Below are 24,469 nucleotides of genomic sequence, written 5' to 3' on the forward strand. Positions count from 1 at the left end.
TACTAATAATAATTATTATTTACTACTAACTTACTACTACTACTTATTTACTACTACTACTACTAATAATAATAATAATAATTTACTACTACTACTACTACTAATAATAATAATAATAATAATTTACTACTACTACTACTACTAATAATAATAATAATAATAATTTACTACTACTACTACTACTACTAATAATAATAATAATAATAATAATAATTTACTACTACTACTACTACTAATAATAATAATAATTTACTACTACTAATAATAATAATAATAATAATAATAGATATTCTTTACTACTACTAATAATAATAATAATAATTTACTACTACTACTACTACTAATAATAATAATAGATTTTCTTTACTACTACTACTAATAATTATTTACTACTACTAATGATAATAATAATTATTTACTACTGCTTCTGCTGCTACTGCTAATACTAATAATAATAATTATTCTTTATTACTACTAATACTACTACTACTACTAATTATACTTTACTAATACTACTAATAATTATTCTTTATTCTTATTTACTAATGATAATAATGCAATAATCAGTTTAATGCAATAAGTAATATAACTGGTGATGTAGCTAATATCTGTAAAGTATCAGTTACATTTGGGTACAAGGCCATGACTATGCCAATCCCATCCAAGGAAGTTTTACACTTACTATCTATTTGTGTGCCGGTAACGAAAGACTGTATTTTGGCCAGGGAACAGTGCTCTCTGTGATGGGTAAGTCATTAAAAGAAAAAACATGGCAATTTGTTAATATATTTTGTTTCTAAAAACATGTTTAAACTTGAGAAAAAAATGATCAGTGTAAATATAAATATTCTGGGTCTGGGAGAAGAACACTTGCACATGCTACAGTTTGCTAACTGGATAGGGATGTCATCTGTGTAGAGCTGAATGTTACAGCGCAGATACAGATCATTGTCCAGAGCTTCAATTCTATGCAGTCAGTGGATTAAACCAAAAGGCAAAATGCTTTGGTTTGTTTACTCAACATTAACAGCACACATGTAATAGGCAAAAATGATCTATGCACTGCTTGACTCCCCCGTGATATAGTTTCGTAAGTGGCAGATTTGTCATTGTTACTAGTAAATATATATATAAATCTCTCTCTCTCTCTGTATATATATATATATATGTATATATATATGTCTGTCTGTCTCTCTCTGTCTCTCTGTCTCTGTCTCTCTCTCTCTCTCTCTCTCTCTCTCTCTCTCTCTCTCTCTCACTCACTCTCTCTGTTTCTCTATCTCTCTATCTATCTATCTATCTATTATCTATCTATCTATCTATCTATCTATCTATCTATCTATCTATCTATCTATCTATTATCTATCTATCTATCTATCTATCTATTATCTATCTATCTATTATCTATCTATCTATCTATCTATCTATCTATCTATCTATCTATCTATCTATCATCTATCTATCTATCTATCTATCTATCTATCTATCTATCATCTATCTATCTATCTATCTATCTATCTATCTATCTATCTATCTATTCTCTGCCTCTCTTTGTATGTTACTATTATTAACATTAGTGACTAATAATTACAGAGTTACAACATAGTTGGGTTGAAAAGAGTCCATCTTCTCGGGTAAAAAAAATAATGTCACTAATAAACACAGTATACCGTATGTGGCAATCATATACCGTGGCGTTTTAAACTGGCAGTCAGCTTGTGTGCCAACAGAGACAGACAGTATTTTGGAGAGGGAACAATTCTCTCTGTGTTGGGTAAGTGATTAATACAGGGATGGTGTCTTTTATATATGCTTTTTACTTTCCTGTATGAAAATCTATAGAAGCGTTAATAGTTTGATAATATGCGGTCCAACGGTGGAATTTCAATACATTTTCTAACTGACCAGCTTGGGAATGAAGGGCAGTATTGCATTAAATAGCTTAACATTTCCATGGGAGGCGGGATGGTTTTTTTTAAATCTAAAGGAAAATTCTTTAATGTATGGCCAGCTGACTTGTTAGTAGAACTGAATCAATGGACAAGTTATAGATTTGGTGCCCAGGTCTCACAGTGTGCTCTGGCAGTATTCTATATTTTGGGGGAGGCACAGTGCTGCATGTTTTGGGTAAGTCACAAATTACAAAAAAAACCCAGTGAAATTTGTTTTTAATGGCATTTGGAATTTGTAAAGGTTTTGTTGCATAAAAAGCACAATTGAGGCTAGGAGGAAATTTTGTCCATTTTAAGGTTCACATATTGGTAGTCAGCTTGTGTGCCAACAGAGACACAGACAGTATTTTGGAGAAGGAAAAATTCTCTCTGTGTTGTGATTAATACAGCGATGGTGTTGTATATATGCTTTTTACTTTAGATGAAAATCTATAGAAAGTTTAATAATACACATATTGGCGAATGGGGCTATAGGAATTAAACAGACCTGAAATTCCAAAATTTACTGGCAGTCTGCTAATTTCCATAGTTATATACACTCACCGGCCACTTTATTAGGTACACCTGTTCAATTGCTTGATAACACAAATTGCTAATCAGCCAATCACATGGCAGCAACTCAATGCATTCAGACATCTAGACGTGGTGAAGACAACTTGCTGAAGTTCAAACCGAGCATCAGAATGAGGAAGAAAGGAGATTTAAGGGACTTTGAATGTGGCATGGTTGTTGGTGCCAGACGAGCTGGTCTGAGTATTTCAAAAACTGCTGATCTATTGGGATTTTCACGCACAACCATCTCTAGGGAAATCGAGACTCGTTAGACCAGGCAATGTTTTTCCCATCTTCTATTGCTAAATATTGGTGAGCCTGTGCAAATTTTACCCTCTGTTTCCTGTTCTTAGCTGACAGGAGTGTGGCCTTCTGCTGCTGTAGCCCATCTGCTTCAAGATTTGACCCATTGTGCATTCAACGATGGTATTCTGCATACCTTGGTTGTAACAAGAGGTTATTTGAGTTACTGTTGCCTTTCTATCATCTTGAACCAGTCTGCCCATTCTCCTCTGACTTCTGACATCAACAAGGCATTTTTGTCCACACAACTGCAACTCACTGGATAATTTCTCTTTTTCGGACCATTCTCTGTAAACCCTAGGGGTGGTTGTGCGTGAAATTCCCAGTAGATCAGCAGTTTTTTAAATACTCAAACCAGCCCGTCTGCCACCAACAACCATGCCATGTTCAAAGTCACTTAATTCCCCTTTGTTCCCAATTCTGATGCTCAGTTTGAACTTCAAGTTGTCTTCACCATGTCTAGATGTCTAAATACATTGAGTTTTGAAATACTCAGACCCCCCTCCATGGGCTAAACTAGTCTATGTTAATCTGTACCAGATAACCTGTGTAATAGGCATCAGTCATGGCCCATTTATAACTATTCATCTGACCCAAGCAGTACCCTAAACTCAGCAACCTTGATATTCCAGTTGTGCTGAAACTACAAATCCCATCATGCCTCTGGGAGCCATGTCTGTGTCTGTAACTACAAGAGCCATGGGGCATTGCAAGACTGACAAACAGCTGGAGTGCCTATGTCTGCCCTAGACCTTTTCTCCTGTATTCCTCCTGAAAAGTAGAAGTATTCTCAGTAATGTGAGTGTGCCTAGGCACGACTTCACTTACAGCCCCTAAAGCTGTATATCTGCATAGTCTAAAGGCACTGCTGCCTTTGACTGCTAGTCTCTGGATATCTGGAATAAGATTTGGGGATGTCAATACTGTGTTAGTCAATGTTCTCCTTGCTGGAAGCTCTGACATGTGGAAGCAAATCCCTGCCTCTGCCAAGATGGTCTTCTCCACACATAAGACCCATTGCACAACAAGGCATGGCAAGTCGGTAATGAGGAAAAGATCAGCTACGGGCAATAATATAGACTAGTAATTTTCCTTTGCCCACTTTTATTTGAGCATAGCCTCCAAATTTATTTCTTCAACCCTTTCACCGCCAGGTCTGTACTTTGTATGGACCTGACAGTGGGAGTTTTATACACAATCTTGTGTCTAACACTGACAGGGAGACTCCTGCCTGTCCGGTAGAAGCAGTCAGGCGGCTGTGCTGCCGCACAATTGCTCCACAACCCCCATTCCCGGTGCCCCCCACACCTATGCTCCTGCCATGTATCTGGGCCCTGCTTGCCCATTTGCCGGCCCGGGGAGTGCCATGGCAGGTGCCTGTGGGTGGAGGGGAGAGGAGAGCGGGTAAGTGTTTGATCTCCTTACCTTCTTTCTGTGATCTGGTAGGCAATATTTGTGATGACACTTCCGGGTCACCCATCACTTTATCGGCTAGTACAGCCAAGAAGCAATGTATTGCAATGCGGTCTGCATTGCAAGACATCCAGTGGAGCCCAGAGGAGACTTGTAGACCCTACAAGTCTCGAAGAGAACCTGGCACCTAAAAATCATCACATGGGTGACTTTAAGTCCCCTATGTGATTAAAAAAAGTAATTTTTCTTTAATTGCAAAAAAATACATTTACAATCAAGCACATTAAATCCCCCACAAAAAAAAGTAAGCCCCCCCAAATATACGCACATACAAACGTAAACACACACATCAGGGCTCCTACGCGTGAAAACGTTGATTGCGATACACATGTTGACATATGTTACATACATGTTACGCAGGAGTGAGAGCAATAATTCTAGCACAAGACTCCTCCGTAAAGCTAAACTGATGACCTATAGGGGCTTTTAAAGTGTCACCTATAGAAGACATAGGGTACTAAAATCTGTCGCCATTTCATAGGCGCACACAAATTTAAGGTTTTGGCATGTTGGGTATCTGTTTACTTGGCGGAACCTCATTGTTTATATTTTACCATAAATTTGGCCTAAAATTCACTTAATGAGTTTTTTAAAAAATTTTTGCGTTTCCTAGACCTTAGCAGTAATATCATCTAACATAACAAAAAATTGGAACTACCACTATTTTATTCTCTAGGGTCTCTGCTTTCAGAAAATATATAATGTTTTGGGGGTTTTGTGTAATCTTCAGGCCTAAAATGATTTTTGTAAGCACATGTAGTTCAGTTTTGGGCACCAATTCACAAAAAGAACATTGGGGAACTGGAGAAAGTACAGAGAAGGGCAACCAAATGGTAAGAGGCATGGAGGAGATCAGCTATGAGGAAAGATTAGAGGAACTGAATTTATTCTCTACTGAGAAGAGGAGATTAAGGGGGGATATGATCTCCATGTATAATACATAAGGGGGGATATGATCACCATGTATAATACATAAGGGGGGGATATGATCTCCATGTATAATACATAAGGAGGGATATGATCTCCATGTATAATACATAAGGGGGATATGATCACCATGTATAATACATAAGGGGGGATATGATCCCCATGTATAACACATAAGGAGGGATATGATCTCCATGTATAATACATAAGGGGGATATGATCACCATGTATAATACATAAGGGGGGATATGATCTCCATGTATAATACATAAGGGGGGGATATGATCTCCATGTATAATACATAAGGGGGATATGATCTCCATGTATAATACATAAGGGGGATATGAGCTCCATGTATAATACATAAGGGGGGATATGATCTCCATGTATAATACATAAGGGGGGATATGATCACCATGTATAATACATAAGGGGGATATGATCACCATGTATAATACATAAGGGGGATATGATCTCCATGTATAATACATAAGGGGGGATATGATCACCATGTATAATACATAAGGGGGATATGATCTCCATGTATAATACATAAGGGGGATATGATCTCCATGTATAATACATAAGGGGGATATGATCTCCATGTATAATACATAAGGGGGATATGATCTCCATGTATAATACATAAGGGGGATATGATCTCCATGTATAATACATAAGGGGGGATATGATCTCCATGTCTAATACATAAGGGGGGATATGATCAATATGTATAATACATAAGGGGGGATATGATCTCCATGTATAATACATAAGGGGGGGATATGATCTCCATGTATAATACATAAGGGGGATATGATCTCCATGTATAATACATAAGGGGGGATATGATCTCCATGTATAATACATAAGGGGGATATGATCTCCATGTATAATACATAAGGGGGGATATGATCTCCATGTATAATACATAAGGGGGGATATGATCTCCATGTATAATACATAAGGGGGGGGGGATATGATCTCCATGTATAATACATAAGGGGGGGATATGATCACCATGTATAATATATAAGGGGGACAAGATCTACATGTATAATACATAACGGGGGATATGATCTCCATGTATAATACATAAGGGGGGATATGATCTCCGTGTATAATACATAAGGGGGATATGATCACCATGTATAATACATAAGGGGGGATATGATCTCCATGTATAATACATAAGGGGGGATATGATCTCCATGTATAATACATAAGGGGGGATATGATCTCCATGTATAATACATAAGGGGGGATATGATCTCCGTGTATAATACATAAGGGGGATATGATCTCCATGTATAATACATAAGAGGGGATATGATCTCCATGTATAATACATAAGGGGGGGATATGATCTCCATGTATAATACATAAGGGGGGATATGATCACCATGTATAATACATAAGGGGGGATATGATCTCCATGTATAATACATAAGGGGGGATATGATCTCCATGTATAATACATAAGGGGGGATATGATCTCCATGTATAAATACATCAGTGGTTCATATAGTGAACTCGGTGTAGAGCTATTCTCCCTGAGGTCATCACAGAGGACAAGGGGGCGCTCTTTACATCTGGAGAAAAAGAAATGTAATCTTCAAACACAGAAAGGTTTCTTCACAGTAAGAGCTGTGAAAATGTGGAATAGACTCCCTCAAGAGTTGGTTGTGGCCAGCTCAGTGGATTGCTTCAAAAAAGTCCTGGATTCTTTCTTGGATACACAGAATATAACTAGATACTAACATTTATAGGTAAAGTTGATCCAGGGAATATCCGATTGCCTCTCAGGAGATCAGGAAGGAATTTTTTCCCCTGCAGGAGCAAATTGGGTCATGCTTTGCTGGGTGTTTTTGCCTTCCTCTGGATCAACTGTGGGTGTAGGATTATAACTTTTTTTTTTTTTTTCTATGGTTGAACTGGATGGACTTTTGTCTTTTTTCAGCCATACTAACTATGTAACTATGTGTACAAAAAAAACATAGCAAAAACGTCTGGCAGAAAAAGGGTTAAAACAGGTGCAAAGGTTAGCCATTCATTTAACGGTGCCAGTTGGTGCTAGCCAAAAAAAGTGCATGTCTATTTTTTGTTCCATTGTTGCACATTATAGGGGCTTATGCTGGGAATAGCAGCACATGTCAATTTATGACAGTGCACATTATTATTATTATACAGGATTTATATAGCGCCAACAGTTTGCTCAGCGCTTTACAATATAAAAGGGAGACAGTTCAATACAAGAGGGTTAGGAGGGCCCTGCTCCTTGGAGCTTACAATCTAATGGCCAAAGCAATTTGAAAAAATACAGATCCAGATTTCTTAATCCAGTTTTGATGTACTTTGATATATCTGCTGGATGTTGATGGATAGATCAAGCATGTTGCAAGTGCAAATACAGTAATGACAACGACAATCCCTTGCTAGGCAGTTTTACACTTGAACTTTTCCTGTGTGGGCAGCTACGACCAACTTTATTTTGGCCAAGGAACTGTGTTGTCTGTAATGGGTAAGTAGGCATGAGAGGTGGTGTCCAAGTCGGCTTTGACCACAAAGTTCTGTAATCTCTTTCCTGAACATTCATGACATTTTTAATTGAATTTGTTGAAGCGTTTCACAATAGTATAAGCATTGCACGGTGAAAGCAGGGTCTACCCCCGAGAGCGAAGACCCTGCCACAAATCTTCAAAAGACAACAGGTATGCTATAAAATGCAAAGGTTACAAATGCCAAGATTGGACAGAATCCAGCTTGATATACCAATACCATGGTAGAGATTTGGTGCCTTGGTCTCTCAGTGTGCTACAACAACGCTCAGTATTTCGGTGGTGGCACCGTGCTGCATGTATTGGGTAAGTCACAGTTGAAGACTTATAGTGAAATCCTGGTGTTGTTAATGATCTGAGAACTGTCCATTTAAATGATGTGAAAATATAGAATAATGGGAAGTTGACAGGATTTGATCTTCAGTCTAATATAAAAAAAAAACTGCATCTAGGACTTGGTAGACCAAAGCAACTCAGTATTAACAGATTTTTTTTTCTTGTATGAAAGATGCATGTCAACAAATTCAAAAAGCTTTGTGAGTATTTCATTAACACATTAATATTGAAAATATGACAAAATTTGGTATATACTATGGTATATTGCAAGTAATGTATTAGATGTGAGCATGGTCAGAATGGATCAAGAGATGGATAAGACCAAGTGTCTAAGGGTGGAGGAAATTAGAATTGTCCATCATGGAAAACATACAACGTGCTGCTAAATTTCTGTGAGCTGTTTCCAAAGAATTCTAGAGCAGACTTTCTCAACATTTTAACCATTTCAATACCGGGCAATTTTACACCTTCCAGTCCAGGCCAATTTTCACGTTTCAGCGCTCTCACACTTTGAATGACAATTGCGCGGTCATACAACATTGTACCCAAACTAAAATTTTATCATTTTCTTCACACAACTAGAACTTTCTTTTGGTGGTATTTATACACCGCTGGGGTTTTTATTTTTTGCTAAATTAACAAAAAAAGACCAAACATTTTGAAAAAAAAACACGTTTTTCTTCGTTTCTGTTATAAAAGTTTACAAATAAATAATTGTTCTTCATAAATTTAGGCCGAGATGTATTCTGCTACATGTCTTTGGTGAAAATAACCCAAATTAGGATGTATTATTTAGTTTGTAGGAAAGTTACAAACTATGGTATAGATCTGAATATTGATCAATCCTGAAGTACTGACAGCCAATCTAATTTCTTGAGGTCCAAGAATGTCAGAATAGTACAGATATCCCCCAAATGACCCCTTTTTGCAGAGTAGACAGTCCGACGTACTTCATAAGAGGCATGGCGAGTTTTTTGAAGTTGTATTTTTTTTGTCATAATTTTTCGGAAAATGAAAAAATTAAAAAAATTATTTTCACTATTTTTTTTTTACATACTGTCACCAGTGCAGTACAGCGTCATCATATAACTGGCATTATTATTATTATTTTAAATTTTTTATTACTTTTTGTTATTTTTTTTTATTTTTTTTTCTTTGAGGAAGTGATCAGTATTTTTTTTTTTTTTTTTTTTTTACACAATTTGCTTATAGCAAAGAATTACTTTGCTATAAGCAAGCATTTACCTGAATGACATCAATTCATTCAGGTTTTTTTTTTTTTGTGCTTAGCTGTGATTTGGTCACAGCTAATCACATGACATGTGCATGTGACCTGCTGTGACCATTCACAGCTAGGCACTAGTATACAATGGATGGCATGAATGAGGCCATCCATTGTATACAACTGTCATGTGACCTGCTGTGATTGGTCACAGCAGGTCACATGGTACCAGCAAAGGGGGCCGGTACTCAGATCTGTCATCGGCTGTGTCCGAGGTACACGGCCGGTGACAGATCGCACCGCTGCGCGGCTCTGCAGGAGCGCAAACTGCGCATGTGCCAAATGGCGTGCACCCGGAATGCCGAAGCACTTTTGAAGCCGCCAAACGGCCATTCGCCGGGCTGCTAATGGTTAAACATGGAGGAAATCTTGAAATAGAAGTTTCAATAAACCTTGAGGCTCGCTGCACACCAGCTCCTAGAAACTGTTACAAGCTTTTTTTTTTCTGTTGCTAAATAGTGTCATCCTTTGTGTCCATTCACACTACTTTATGCTATTAACGTTTTTTGAGCTTCAGCTTCTAAGAGCAGAAAAAAATTGTTTTTGTAGAGTTTTTTTGAGCATTTTTCCAGCAGAAAAAAAGAACACTAAACACTACTAAAATAATCCTAACAGCTTTTTTTCTAGCTTTATAATTTTTTTTTCCTCTACATGTACTGTAAAAACGCTAATAAACGCTTCTGAACACTAATAAAACGCTACTAAAAACTGCTATTACCAGTGAGTTTTTTTTTTTATCCATGGTTTTTTTTACAGTGTTTTTTGAGCTTGAAAAAATTCCTAGTGTGCCTGGAGCCTGAAACTTATTTCAAGTATCAGGGAAACCATGTTACTATTATATTTATAGCTCATGGTGCATTGGTGGAACTGTATGCTAAATAGGTAAAAATAAAGGGAATGTGGCATACTTGGTGTGTTTTGACTTCCAGAGTTGAGCTATAGGATAAACATATTTTGAGTAGTAATGAAATTAAACAAAATTAAATGTATAATAATAAATTAAATGTATAATAATAAAAATAACGGCCAGGAAAAAAATCAGTAGTAGTTATGTCAGTAGTAATAAAACGAAATGTTTATAATAATAATAATAATAATATAATAGGCAGAACAAATTTAGCAATAAAAATGGTAATGTTGCATCACCTTGGTGGCCAATGGTTTAAAGCCCCTCTACATCGGGGCAGAAATGCTCCATGGTGATCACTGAAATACCACCTTGCATTGGTGGTCATTGAAGAAAGGCCCATTTAGATTGGTGTTCCTTGCAAGATAGGCCACCTTACATTGGTGGCCAATGGGAGAAGATTCCATTACAATTGTGGCCAGTAGGAAGAATATCCCCAGCTAAATAGATAACTGACTGATGTCAATGGTTTTCTATCTGAAAGTCAGAATTGCTCAACAAACCCCTCGCAGCCTTTGGAGGAACCCTGGGGTTCCAAAGAGCTCTGGTTGAGAAAAGCTGTTCTAGAGAGTGGAGTTGACTTACTAAAGGAGTAGAGGCTTTTCACTTTGTCTTAATACTCCAACTGATACATCTTAAGTACAGCTTGTTCTGTTGAAAAGCAACAGACTTACTGGCTAGAGCAGGGGTCTCCAAACTATGGCCCTCCAGCTGTTGAAGTATTACATGTCCCATCATGCCTCTGCTTCTGAGAATCTTGCCTGTGGCTGTCTTAGTCTTGCAAGGCCTCATGGGGCTTGCAGTTCTTCAACACCTGGAGGGCCATAGTTTGAAGACCCCTGAGCTAAAGCACCAGGACAAGTCAGAATTGCTAATTTCTCCAGGAACCCCTCGCATTGGTGGCCAATGGGAGAAGAGCTCCATTACAATTGTGGCCAGTAGGAAGAATATCTCCAGCTAAACAGATAACTGATGTCAATGGTTATCTATCTGAAAGTCAGAATTGCTCAACAAACCCCTCGCAGCCTTTGGAGGAACCCTAGGGTTTCAAAGAACTCTGGTTGAGAAAAGCTGTCCTAGAGAGTGGAGTTGATTTTCTAAAGGAGAAGAGGCTTTTCACTTTGATAAAAGGGATGGACCTACTGTATGTGCACTTTGAATACCCAACATTACAGGACGTTACAGTCTCATTAGTTACAGACAAAGGGGTTTATTTACTAAAGTTGGTTTACTCAGAATCTTGTGCACTTCTGTATGGAAACCTATCAGCTTACAGGTTTTATTGCTAAATCCTCACTGAACAAGCTGAGGTTTGAAGCTGATTGGCTACCGTGCACAAGGCTCTGAGTGAACCAGCTTCACCCCGGTTCACATATATGTGGCCAGGCAGGCCGTGTTTTGCAAGTGTACGAGAGCCCATGCATGTGAATGGACTCCCGTAGCCTGTGACATGCAAGTCCCTGCACTTCTTTGGAAACCGCAGCCTGCATGGGAAACTCAGTTCCCAGTGCGGTTGCAATTTCCAGTGCCGGCGGCGTGCCATTAGAACTAATGATACCTACCCACGGGTCCACATTCTTTTGTGCGGGTGGTCGGCTGCATAGATTTTTGTGCGGATCCGCAGCGGCACCACCCGCACAGATGTGAACCTAGCCTTAGTAAGGGCTCTTTCACACTTCTAGGACCCGTTTAGCAGATCTGCTTGCTCAGCGGGGGCATTTCTCTGCTGATCCCTGCTAAACAAGTGGATGACAGCTGTGTCCCCTCCACTGCTGCAGAGCAGACACAGAGCTGCTCCCTCTCCTCAATGGGCAGTCAGATGAAAATGGACCGCCTGTCCATTTTCATCCAATCCGACGGATGGAAGGGGAATTGGATTCCCATCCGTCTCTTTTTGGCGGATCGGATGTTGGAGGGTTTAAACGGACACAAGTCCATTTACACCCGCCATTCCATAGAGGAGAGTGAAGGTTCCGATCGGGTCCACCTGAAAAACGGAAATGTTCGTGTGAAAGAACCCTAAGGCTCCATGTACACGGGACAAATCTGAAAGATGGAAACTGACTGCTAGAAATCGGAGGTTAAAAAACATCTGTTTAGCCGTGTTTGCATACCGCGTTTATCTGCGTTTATGTGTGTTTATGAGCGTTTGCGTTTAGAAGCGTTTTTTAAAGATAACCTCAGGAGACTTTTCAAAATGCCCAGAATGCACTGAAAAATAGTAAAAAAATAACTATTTCAGACATTTTTAGAGAAATAGAGCAGAAGCAGAGAGAGCAGTATGTGTTGAGATTAGCTGTCTTATTTTTTTGTGGTGTTGGATGTGTTCCGGCTCATTTCTGTGCAGAAATTATTGCAGCAGTGTCTAACATATTTTCTTTCATGCGAAACCTCAAAGTATGGTGTACCGGAAAACCCTTTGCATGCATTTTTCATGATGAAAAAGGCTCTGGACAGCATCTGGAAATGGAAGTGTTAAAAAAAATTTCCAAACACTTATAAACGCGGTTAGTCGCCTTTACAAGTGTTTGAAACTCTGATAAAATCTACTCCTGAAAGCGAGTTTGGTGCGTTAAAAAAACAACTGTAAACTCAACTGCCTGTAAACGACTGTAAAGGACGATGTGTACATGGACACATAGGAGAACATTAGGGAGAGTTCAGGGGCTGCTGAAAAAAAACGCAGAAAAGCTTCTAAATGTGAGTTTATCAACTGCAGTGTAAATGGAGCCTAAATCTTCCACAAAGTGGCATGGCATGAAAATGGCTTCAAAGTAGTACTCAAGTTGCATCAAGTCGTCAGCAAGTCGCACTGTAAGTCCCGCGACTTTCAGGAGGCAGTAGTGTGAACCGAGCCTAACGCTCAAAACTTAAAAAAAAAAAAAAAAAAGTTTTCACTATGTATACTGTAATATAGAAATTAAATAAAAATAATTCTAATTGCAGCTGCAATTTGCTTCTATGATGGTCAATTTTTGCAACTATTCTCACCACCAAGACAAGGTCCTCCAACCATCAACTCTAGCTATGTGTTCACTGCTAAGTGCTGCAGCTAAAATCAGATTCCATCAGTGGTAATACAGACAACGTTGCCGTTTTGTTTTCCCGGAAGGACTTGGTACAGACCAGCCTAGACAAAGACTTAACAGGTCAATGTGGTCAGAGTTATTTTAAAATGGCGTCCTCTCATCTATGCTAATACTAGGTAATACCATAAAGCCACAGAGTCAGTTAGATGCTATCAGTGTCTGAGCACCTGCCAGGACATCAAGGAAATTCATACGGCACTGAGTGGCTGTGAGCAGCGGCAGTGTTCAGTATTTTGGAGAAGGAACTACTATTTATGTGCTGGGTAAGTAAAATATTTAGACCTTCTTGGTGTCATGCTAAGTCTACGAGGGCAAAAATTCGCCTTTCTAAATTGCCTACAGAGAAGTTGATAGAGACAAGGGGAACCATTGATACCATGTGACCTTTAGGAGGTAAGTGGTAAGAAAATCTTGTGGGCATTGCCATTTTTATTGTCAGAGTATTGCAGGCTAAACATGGGTCGAATTCTTAACGAATTTGGAAATGTTTGGTGCTCCAATGGTGCCACCATTGATTTAAAAATTTGACCAACCAAGCCTTCAATTTCATGTTGTGGCTACAGAATAGAATTTTTGTGGCCAGGAATTGTCTTTTTTGTTTTTTTTTCCCATGCTAATTTATTTTTTGATAATATTTCTTGCACAATTCTCCCATCATTGATTAAAAATGTGTTCGTCTTTCAAAAAATGTCCAACATGACCGATCACTGAGCCTGGGTTCACACTTCTGTGGTGCGGAACAGGACCTGTACCACATTCCTGTGCAAATTCAGTATGTATGGCTCAAATTGCGCCGCATCCGCACCAAAAAAGGTGCCGGACCATTTTTTTTCTGTCCGCACTAGAATCGGATCACATGGGTATTCACAGCCATGTTATCCGATTCTGCACATCGCACCGTGTTTTGCAAACTGATTTCGGGGTGTTGTTAACTGAATATACACACCCGCAACAGGGTGCAATTGTGATGCGCTTCGGAATTCGCACAGAAACCGCTGCAAATTCCGCACCGCATCAGTGTGAACCCAGGTTAAAATTCGATGGCCGCACAAAAATCAGCCACACTGAGGCCCACTAATGGTGCGACACATTGTGGGCGCTGTTGGGTTGTATGGACCCTTTGCTGGTAACATTTTGTATTGAACTCTGTAGCTGTGAGCAGCAATCAAAGACAATATTTTGGACAAGGCACCATTCTCTCGGTGTTGGGTAAGTCGTTGCATTGACATTAACATTATCACACAGCTTGGGGCTGCAAAATCAAAGCAAATCCCTGATTTTCTTAACAAATTACATTAATTTATTTTATAACAATATTCTAAAATGAAAGGGATTCAAATGACGAATGCCCTACCATAATGCAAAGCAAGCATGCATTCCTGTTCTAAATCAGTGCTTGTTAAGGAGTGAAGCCAGGGGATTAAATTGACAGCTAGGTATCCAGCATTAGATGGGAATTGGAAGCATTGCTCTCAGAACAGGTTCCCTTTTATGTGTGAAAGTGGTCACCTATACTACTGCTTGGTTCACATAGATGCATTTTGCGTTTGATGCTTTCTCCAGTGCTTTTTGCAATTTGTTTTGCCTCCTGAACACCTACCAGCCACTGCTACACCACTCTATAGTTACATAGTTAGTCTGGATGAAAAAAGACAAAAATCCATCCAGTTCAACCATTAGATAAAGTCATAATCCTATACCGACAGTTGATCCAGAGGAAGGCAAAAAAAAACAATCCATTACAGATCACTTTTCAGAGGGCGGTAAAGACTGCTGCCCATGTGAAAGAGCCCCAATGCAGCCATTCCAAACCAGGGCTCCGTGGAACCCTAGGGATCCTCCAGAGGTTGCTGGGGGGTTGCTTAAGCTGTGGCTCCCATTGACCTCCCATTTAATGGTGCCTGCATAGTTGCAGAACCAACACTACTAAGCTAGCAGCATGACACCAATTATCTTTTTAGCTGTCTGTAAGGGTGGCATTATGATTACCTTTTTATGGGTTGCATTCTTTCTATTGACCACAGATATAAGGGCAATTTTGCCACTGACCAACAATTAATTGGTTTTAGCAGGGGTTCCAGAGACCTGAACATTATTGTAGGAGTTCTTCCGGGGTAAAAAGGTTGGGAAAGGCTGGTCTAATGAATAGATAACACAAATAATATTCAGAATTAGGTAAATAATTCATTTACACCTACTTTACATGGCATAATTGTGTACACAAACACAGCTTAACAGAAACCATAGAGGAGGCATGCCCAGAGCTGGAAAATCCACTTCTTGTATCAGTGTGTAACATTGTGGGTACTAGTGGCACCATGATAAAAATTAATAGAAACCCTTTACAATAACCCCAGTGGAGACGTATGGTGTATTACTATGTAATGAAGGCACATCAAAGACTAGACAGCCTGTGACAACCTTGGATGGCTTGTATCAAAGCTCTAAGATCATAAAAGGATGATCAATCTTTCTCGAGTCAACTAGTAATTAAAAAAATCATGATAATATTATGACATCCTAAAAGCCAACCTCACTGGTTTTGTTGAACAAAAATATACATTGTTGAAAAAAATATGCATTCTATAAAGCCAAAGGTAATCCAGAACTTTGGTCAACCTCTGTGGAAGTTTTTGGCTGGAACCAAGCCACTGTGTTCTGGAGCCTCTGTAGTCTATTTCGGCAGTGGCACCATTGTCAGTGTTTTGGGTAAGTCCATCAACGTTTAGGTTTTTATACACCAATGTATAGCTGTGAATACTGCCTCTAAACTAGATTTTGGGGAAGGAACGATCCTATCAGTGCTTGGTAAGTTCAAAAACATTGTGTATCCTTTTGTTATGTGTTAATATTGGCTTTCTCAAACTTTTTATCATAGAGGAACCTTTGTAATAGATTTCAGGGCTCAGCAAACTCCCACAAAAATATTATATCTACATCTCATGGCACACTAGCATGATCAGTAGGTTTAGCGAATTGTATATAAAACAATAAAGAATAGGGTGTGCTTAACATCCCCGCTCTTTGACAATATTATCTTCATTAATATTCATGAAAAGGAGCAAATGATAAAGAAACAGAGAATGAAATTTGTAGTAATCCTTTACGATGGTGGTCACTGAAGGAACCCCTAGCATCATCTGGAGGTACTCTAGGGTTCCATGGAACCCTGATTGAGAAAGGCTCTGTTAATAAGTGCTGTCCAACTTGGTCTTTGAAGACCATGATCTTCCAAAAGCCCCAAGTATTTATCAACAGACCAAAAATGATTATTTAAGGTCTTTTTCCCTTAGCAAAATAGCTGTATCTACCCCAGATTGGCAAAATCAGGTCTTAATTGAATCTTATCGATGGTCTTAGAATTCAGTTAAGTAAAGATAAATTGGCTGTCATTATGGGTAATACTAGGGTTCTAAATACACCGTATAGTATTTTTTTTTTTGTTATAGAGATCCATTGATTTGATGATTCTGAGGTGTAGTATTGTAAATATTAATAAAGAATGGTGCCAAGATAAAACCGAAAGGATTTAGTATGGTAGTGTGCAACTGTGAATGCTGAGAGGCAGTATTTTGGAAGTGGCACCATCCTGTCAGTTTTGGGTAAGTAATAAAATTTTGCATTTCTTTTAACCCCTTAGTCCACATGAGTCTAAACCGGTTGACTGGATTTCTCATTTTTAGAACAGGGTTGGAGTATTAAAATGAAGCTCATGCTCAAATATAGGTTTAATTCACAGTAAATGCAGCTAACTACTCATCAATAACAATTGGCTGCTTTTTTTTGCATGCTTTCTGCATGTTCTTAGCTGGTAATTTGTAGTATTGCAATATTTCTCAGCAGAACACACTACATTTGCAGTCTACCAAGCTTCTATTCATTTCTATGGAGTCCCAAAACCTACACTGAATCTGTAAAATTCAATCGGGTCGCATTTTGCCCAATGATCTTTACTGAAATGCAGGAAAATGAATGGAACTGGTTCACTTATTCAACAGTAGCTGACTGTGGTATCCCCCTAGGAACTGCTAGAGGTCTGAATGCACTGGTTGCAAATGTATCCAGGGCCACAAGAACAAGATAAGAAGATAGTTGCCAGAATCACTGATTTCATGATGCCTAAATTATGTGACAAAAAATACTTTGTATAAACAAAGTTATAGAGAGGTATATCATGTAATTAGGTTAAAGACAAAATATGATGCTGCTGCATCTGAGAATCTAGATGCCATGTATACTATAGAACCAAAAGTTTGTTGAAACCTGACCATCACACCGCACTATAAGCCAAATGTAGGAGGACCAGGGGCGGACTGACCATTTGGAAACTCGGGCACTGCCCGAGGGCCTGGGGTCAGTAGGGGGCCCCATGAGATTGCCCTGGTACCTTTTTTCATAGGCTTTTTTGAGTTTGGGCTAGGACACAGGGGCCCCATGATCCCCTATTGCCCGGGGGCCCCCCATGAAGAGGACCCCTCTCCAAATCAATAGAGTTCAGGTGTTTCCAGTGAAGGATAGTGACAATTGTGTACTTGGAATGCCTGAAGGTCCTTTTCTGCTCCCACATGAGTGTGCCCCATGTACAAAGCCAACTCCGCCAGCCTTGGTTTGATGTGAAGGAACTCAAGTGGCCTGTACAGAGTCCTGACCTTAACCCTACAGAACACCTTTGGGATGACTTGGGACACTGGTTACAAATGGGGTCCTCTCATCAATCAGGAGCTGACCATTTGGCTAAACTTACACAATTTCTCGCAGACGCACTCCAAAATCTTGTAGAAACCCATCCCAGAATAGTGGAGGTTGTTATAGCCGTAAAGGGTAGCCAACTCCATATTATTGTGTGTGGTTTTAGAAGGATGTCCAACAAGCTCATATAGCTGTAATTTTCTGTTGTCCATGAACATTTGACCATATAGTGTATCTGTGTAATAGATCTAACATTTTCAGGACTGTTGACATAAGAGTCTTAAGACTGGTTCATCCCTAACGTCTCAAACATTCACTAGAAAATGCTATTGGGTAGCATGGGCAACCAACAATGCTAATGATTGTGGTTAGTGGGATTTAGTATAGAGGTCTGTGGCTGTGAGCGGATCCAACACACAATATTTTGGAGCAGGGACTATTCTCTCTATCATAGGTAAGTCATTACATTTACTCCAGCAAATTAAATCATACACAACTCTACAAGAGCTGCAAAAGCAAAACATGGTTGATGTATTTATTAGATTTCACAATAGGCCTGTCTGTTGCAGTACTCTTTCCCAGAACTGTCTATAGAAGAAAGTAACTTAATCAATGATGGTGTAAATCATTTGATTAGTATATTTAATGCACAAATGCCAAGGGGTTAGGAGGACAGTAGGCTTTCCCAGGCCAGCTTTGCTTAAAATGATACTTGAAAATAACATCATTCTAATTTAAGTGTTATTGCAATGGTTGGCATGTGCTATTTAACACCCAAAACTGCTCCCCTTTAAAATATTCAACTATCCTGGCTTTGTGTGAATGGGTAGTGTGGCTCCTGTGCCCATACTCAGTGCTGTATATAGGATTTAGTACAGACCTCTGTGGCTGTGAGCGGAACTGGAACACAATATTTTGGAGCTGGAACCATCCTCTCTGTCCTGGGTAAGCTGATATATAAACTTCTACATGTGAATTAGTGCATGGTGGTTCTAGAGCTGTAACATTAAATACATTATTATAAAAAAATAAACATTTTAAATAATTATTAAATTAATCAAATTAAAATGTCTGCAGTAAGCCATTTATATTGCCGTTCTTAGTGTTACAACATTACATGTGTAAAATGCAAGGGGTTTGAATAGTACAAATAATAGCTGCCTATTATTTTCAGGTCAGTGGCTTGGGATTATGACCACTGGGTAACTAGTATTTTTTTAGAACAGCGCAGATACTGCTGCTATGACAGGTATACCTTTGGCAGAGGTATTGTGAACACTTCTGGAAACAAATTAGGACTTGCTATGGCATTATATATCATGTCAATTTGGATGGCATTTCAGTCTTGTAGCATTGGGTCTGTCAGTTCAGTTCAGGGACCTGTGCTTATTTTTAACTCAAGTGTATGGAAACCTAAAATTAATTTGTCATTAAGCTTGACATCATCTCAGTACAAAGTCCCTGCTTCACAATTAGCAGCTACATTGTCAGCCCACCCTGTGTGCTCCCTCATTCAGCCTTTGGGCTACCTATCAGGTCCATCAGTCCAAAACCCAATTGAATGAGCGCACATGGCAGGGTGACAGCACTGCTGCTATTTGCAGGCTTTGTGTTGTCAGTCTGCAACTGGAAGTACGATTACTGGCAGGATCTCCAGGCAAGAAATTTTGCAACAGATTCAGAAAACAATTTTCTTAGGAAAACTGTATACAATAAGGCACATTGCTAAACATGAATAAAATAGATTGGGGGATTTTCATACTTTGCATCGTTGTAATGTGTTAAAATGCAAACGTTAATGAATGTTGCCACAACACGTGAATTGTGAACTCCAATGCATTGTACGGTAGTGCAGTAGTCCACTGCAGCGCACCACAACGCATATGCCATGCGCTATGGTGCACTGCATTTTTAAAAAAGGGTACTTTTTCATCCAGAATGGTGCATTGGCAGTCTATTCATAATGAATGGGCTTTCATAACACAATGCACCTTAATGCCTTAAATAACACGCGTTATTGCAGGTGCATTAACACACCACAATGGATCACTTAGGTGTGAATGGGCCCTTAGGGTTTTCATTCACCAGGGGCGGACTGACCATTTGGAAACTCGGGCACTGCCAAGGGTCTGGGGTCATTAGGGGGCCCCATAAAAATGCCCCTGGTACCTTTTTCATACGCTTTTTTAGTTTGATCAAGGACACAGGGGCCCCATGATCCCCTATTGCCCGGAGGCCCCATGAGTTGTCAGTCCGCCCCTGACCTTCACTGGAACTACAAGGCATTCTCGTTGCTGGTTACCAGGGCTGAGGATTGTGCCTGGGTTCTTTCCACAACCCAAAAACCTTGAGTAAGATAATTGGCTTATTACCACTTCTAACCTCCAATGGGATTGATTTACTAAAACTGGAGAGTTTCAAAATCTGGTGAAGCACTGCATAGAAATAATCAGCTTCCAGGTTTTATTGTCAAAGTATAATTGAACAAGTCGAAGTTAGAAGCTGATTGGCTACCATGCACAGCTGCACCAGATATTGCACGCTCAAGTTTTAGTAAATCATCCTCTACGTGTATATTTATGTGACTGTGGTAAGGACATTAGAGTGTAAGCTATCTCAGGGACAGGGTGTGAAATGAATGGTTTTGGTATAAATTATTGCATACTTTCCTATGACACCTAAACACAGAAAACATTAATCATTTTAAACTTCCATTACTAAATTATGTGACCCCATAAATTATTTTATTATAAACACCTTAATTTCTCCTTTAGACTTTATATACAAATTTACATAACATTGATAATGCCATCAGTGATAAAATGAAGGTCAACACAACCTGAGCAATGATAATATAATATACAGCACATTGGGTTTTAAAATGGGTCTTCAAGGCAACCTACGCTGAGAGAAATATGGGGGTGCCATTGCTGGCCTACTTTCAAAAATGCTAGCTGTTTGACTTTCTTTGGCCCTAGATCAGTTGCCCAAATCAAGCATGCAGATCAAGAATGTTCCAATGAAGTCACAACTCCTAATCTGCATACTTGTTCCAGGCCATTTACTCAGAAAGTGCCACTGGCAACTAGCATTTTCAAAAGGAGAGGCCAGCAATAGTAGCCTATTTACTTCATGAGCTGATACATTTTCTTTTTAAATATAACAGCTGTGGACACAGAGACTTTTAGAGCTGAGAACGAGACCTCTCCATGCTTGTAAAAGCTAGAAAACACACTTTTTGTAGCAGTGCGTAACATTGTGAGCACTGATAGCACCGTGATAAAAATTGATGGAAGCCCTTTACAATAACCCCAGTGGTGAGGTATAATCTAATGTTGAGAGGCTAAGAAAGATCAATGACATTAGATGCCCCACAGCCTTTTCTATTGATGCTTCAATGTCAAAAAGAACAATCACATCATCCTTGAGTCTTATCAAGCTGGTGCTTCTTCAACGGGATCATAAGACAGAGTTGAAGAAAGTTCTGAAAAGTTTAAAACCCTGTTGAGCACAGTAACTTGAAGCTCTACCTATACAGTTTGGACCAAATACAGCTAAGGGTGTTCTTATGAGCAAGTGCACAATATGGTGGGTTTGGTCAACTGTCCATAAACAAATTCTTGTTTAACTGCTATCTTTAACTTATACAAATAAGGGGCGAATCATCATATGGATAGTTATTTACCATCCTTAGATGTTAAAATCTTCTAATCCATGTTCTACAGAACTAGTTAAGAATTAAAATAAAAATTGATACATCACATCAAATTTTTGGAGGTTTTTGGCTGGAACTATCCCACTGTGTACTGGATCCTCTGCACAGTACTTTGGGGAAGGCACAATTATCAGTGTTCTGGGTAAGTGTACTAAAGATTGAGGTTTTAATACATCAACGTGTAGCTGTGAGCAATGCTGCTAGGCAAGAATTTGGAGGGGGAACAATCCTTTCAGTCCTTGGTAAGTGGCCACATTGTCTGTGTTTTGTGTAAGTCCGCTTCACATGAGCAATTTTGTAGCTCAACTACTCATGTTATCCAATGCAGATGACCATGACTCACCAGCAACTTGAAGTCGCATTGAGAAGCATTGTAGCCAGCTAAAGCAGTAACTCTATATCCAGCATCATTATGCAAGAGCTAACAATCAAAGATATTCATAGCTGCTACCAAGGGCGGACTGACCTTTTGGAAACTCGGGCACTGCCTGAGGGCCCGGGGTCAGTAGGGGGCCCCATGAGATGCCCCTGGTACCTTTTTCATAGGCTTTTTTGAGTTTGGGCAAGGACACAGGGGCCCCATGATCTCCTATTGCCCGGGGGCCCCATGAGTTGTCAGTCCGCCCCTGGCTGCTACAATGTTGCTAGTGTGACATAGTCTTTATGTTAGGTTTTTATACACCAATGTATAGCTGTGAATACTGGAGCTAAGCTAGAGTTTGGAGGGGGGACATTCCTCTCTATCCTGGGTAAGTGGCACCATGATTTGTGATTTGAGTGTTTGTGTGAAACGTGATGTTTTTATACACCAATGTACAACTGTTAATGCTGGCAATAAACAAGAGTTTGGAGGGGGTACCATTATCTCAGTCCTTGGTAAGTTATTAAATATGACGTTTCTCTATTATGCATTAATAATTTATTGATGTCCACGGACATCAATAAATTGAAGGACATCCAATGGATTTTGATTTTCTTTGACCACAATAGATTAAGCTTCTTGCCAAGTAATTGTGTTTTACCCTAAAGACGTGGGCTGTATAGAGGTCTAGAGGACTCAGACAACCCTGAAAATTGTAAGGTTTTGAACTTATTTTAATTGTTTAGGATAGATTTAGTGACCGTTATAATAAATTATGGTGGGACTTATGCAGATCTCAAATAACTGCAGTTGATAGGTTGTAGATAACTTGGCTGTCATATAGCTTACTAACGTTCAAAGGAAGCCAGAGAGTATTTTATTTAGAGATCTCAAGAGATTTCTACCTTTTTGAGATCCAGCCAAAGAAATGTTAATGAAATTAGTGCCAAGGTAGACTCGGCAGGATTTAATACGGCCATTTGCAGCTGTGACTAACGAAAGACAGTATTTTGGAATTGGCACCATCCTGGCTGTTCTCGGTAAGCAATAAGGTTGTTAAATATTTCTGTAACGCATTAAATAATAATTTAAATCTAAATTGGCCTTTTTAAAGCAAGCATATTATACATGAAGTGGGATGACAGATATAGATAGAAAATCTACAACTAAATCTAAAAAAACGTTTTGGGGTTTTTAAATCACGGCTGCCAGTGGCAAGTAATTAACAGTGAGAAAATCTTGAATTTTAAAGTAAAAATCTGCATTAAGTTATGAAGTCAGCATAATATTGACACTGGGGACAATTATTTGAAAAATATGCACCTATGCTAAATTAAGTGTTATATTGAGACTAAAGGAGGGATTTACTAAAACTGGTGCATTCAAAATCTGGTGCAGCTCTGCATGGTAACCAATCATTTTCAAACTTCAGCTTGTTCAATTAAGGTTTGACAATAAAACCTGGAAGCTGATTGGTTCCTTTGCAGAGCTGCACCAGATTTTGCACACTCCAGTTGTAGTAAATAACCCCTTAAAAGACTCCAAGAAAATACACTGGGGTTCATTTAACAAAGGCAAATAGACTGTTCTCAGGAAATTTGCACTTTGCAAACAGAAACAATTGAGTACTGTCCGTGATACTTTTTTTTATTTGCACTAACATACAATTTTGAGGACAAGCTTTTGGGGAATGTCCCCTTCTTCAAGGTCTAAGCAGTACTGAAGAAGGGGACATTCCCTGAAAGCTTGTCCTCAAAATTGTATGTTAGTGCAAATAAAAAAAGTATCACGGACAGTACTCAATTGTTTCTGTCACAAGTGCACTAATACGGCTACAATCAACTCACACTTTGCAAAGAAATTTAACTTTTAGCTTAGTGAATGGGGGTGAGGTTCTGCCGAATTTCATCACTCAATAATGTGCAGGCAAAAATACAGTTTTTTGTATTTTCTTGACTCCTTGCAAAGTGAATTTTCACCACATTCACAAAGGTAAGGGAAAATTCCCTTGCAAAGTGCAAATTTGCTTAGCAAAGTGAACAACCGATTTGCCTTTAGTAAATCAACTCCCCTGTTTTATATCACCAAAGTGCTCTTTTCTTGCTAACCAATCTATAAATATAGCAGCTAAAAGTGCAAAGACCGTATCCAAAGTGTAGTAACCCTTTGAAAACAAATTAAAATCATGATCGATGCTGCAATGTAGCATGTAGGCTGTTCGGTTTGCCCTAAGTCACTAAATAAGTGTGTCTATTATTTTGCACACTCTGTATGATTTTTACATGTGATTCATCTAGTTGCTTTTTTATAAGGGTTTGAATCTGG

The 24,469-nt window shown here is 39.0% G+C and overlaps 1 gene segment (V, D, J or C); it reads left to right on the plus strand.

The window, feature by feature from the left end:
• The first annotated feature begins 722 nt into the window (after nt 1-722).
• The window catches only part of LOC149449379 (T cell receptor beta constant 2-like), a 37,761-nt gene continuing 14,014 nt past the window's right edge, over nt 723-24,469 (plus strand). Inside the window, 1 exon segment of the C gene segment in view lies at nt 723-747. Within this exon segment, the coding sequence occupies nt 744-747 (4 nt within the window).

The sequence above is a fragment of the Staurois parvus genome, unplaced genomic scaffold, assembly GCF_062004578.1.
Source record: "Staurois parvus isolate SC_StPar_1 unplaced genomic scaffold, SC_StPar_1.0 ptg000621l, whole genome shotgun sequence".
Lineage (NCBI taxonomy): Eukaryota > Metazoa > Chordata > Amphibia > Anura > Ranidae > Staurois > Staurois parvus.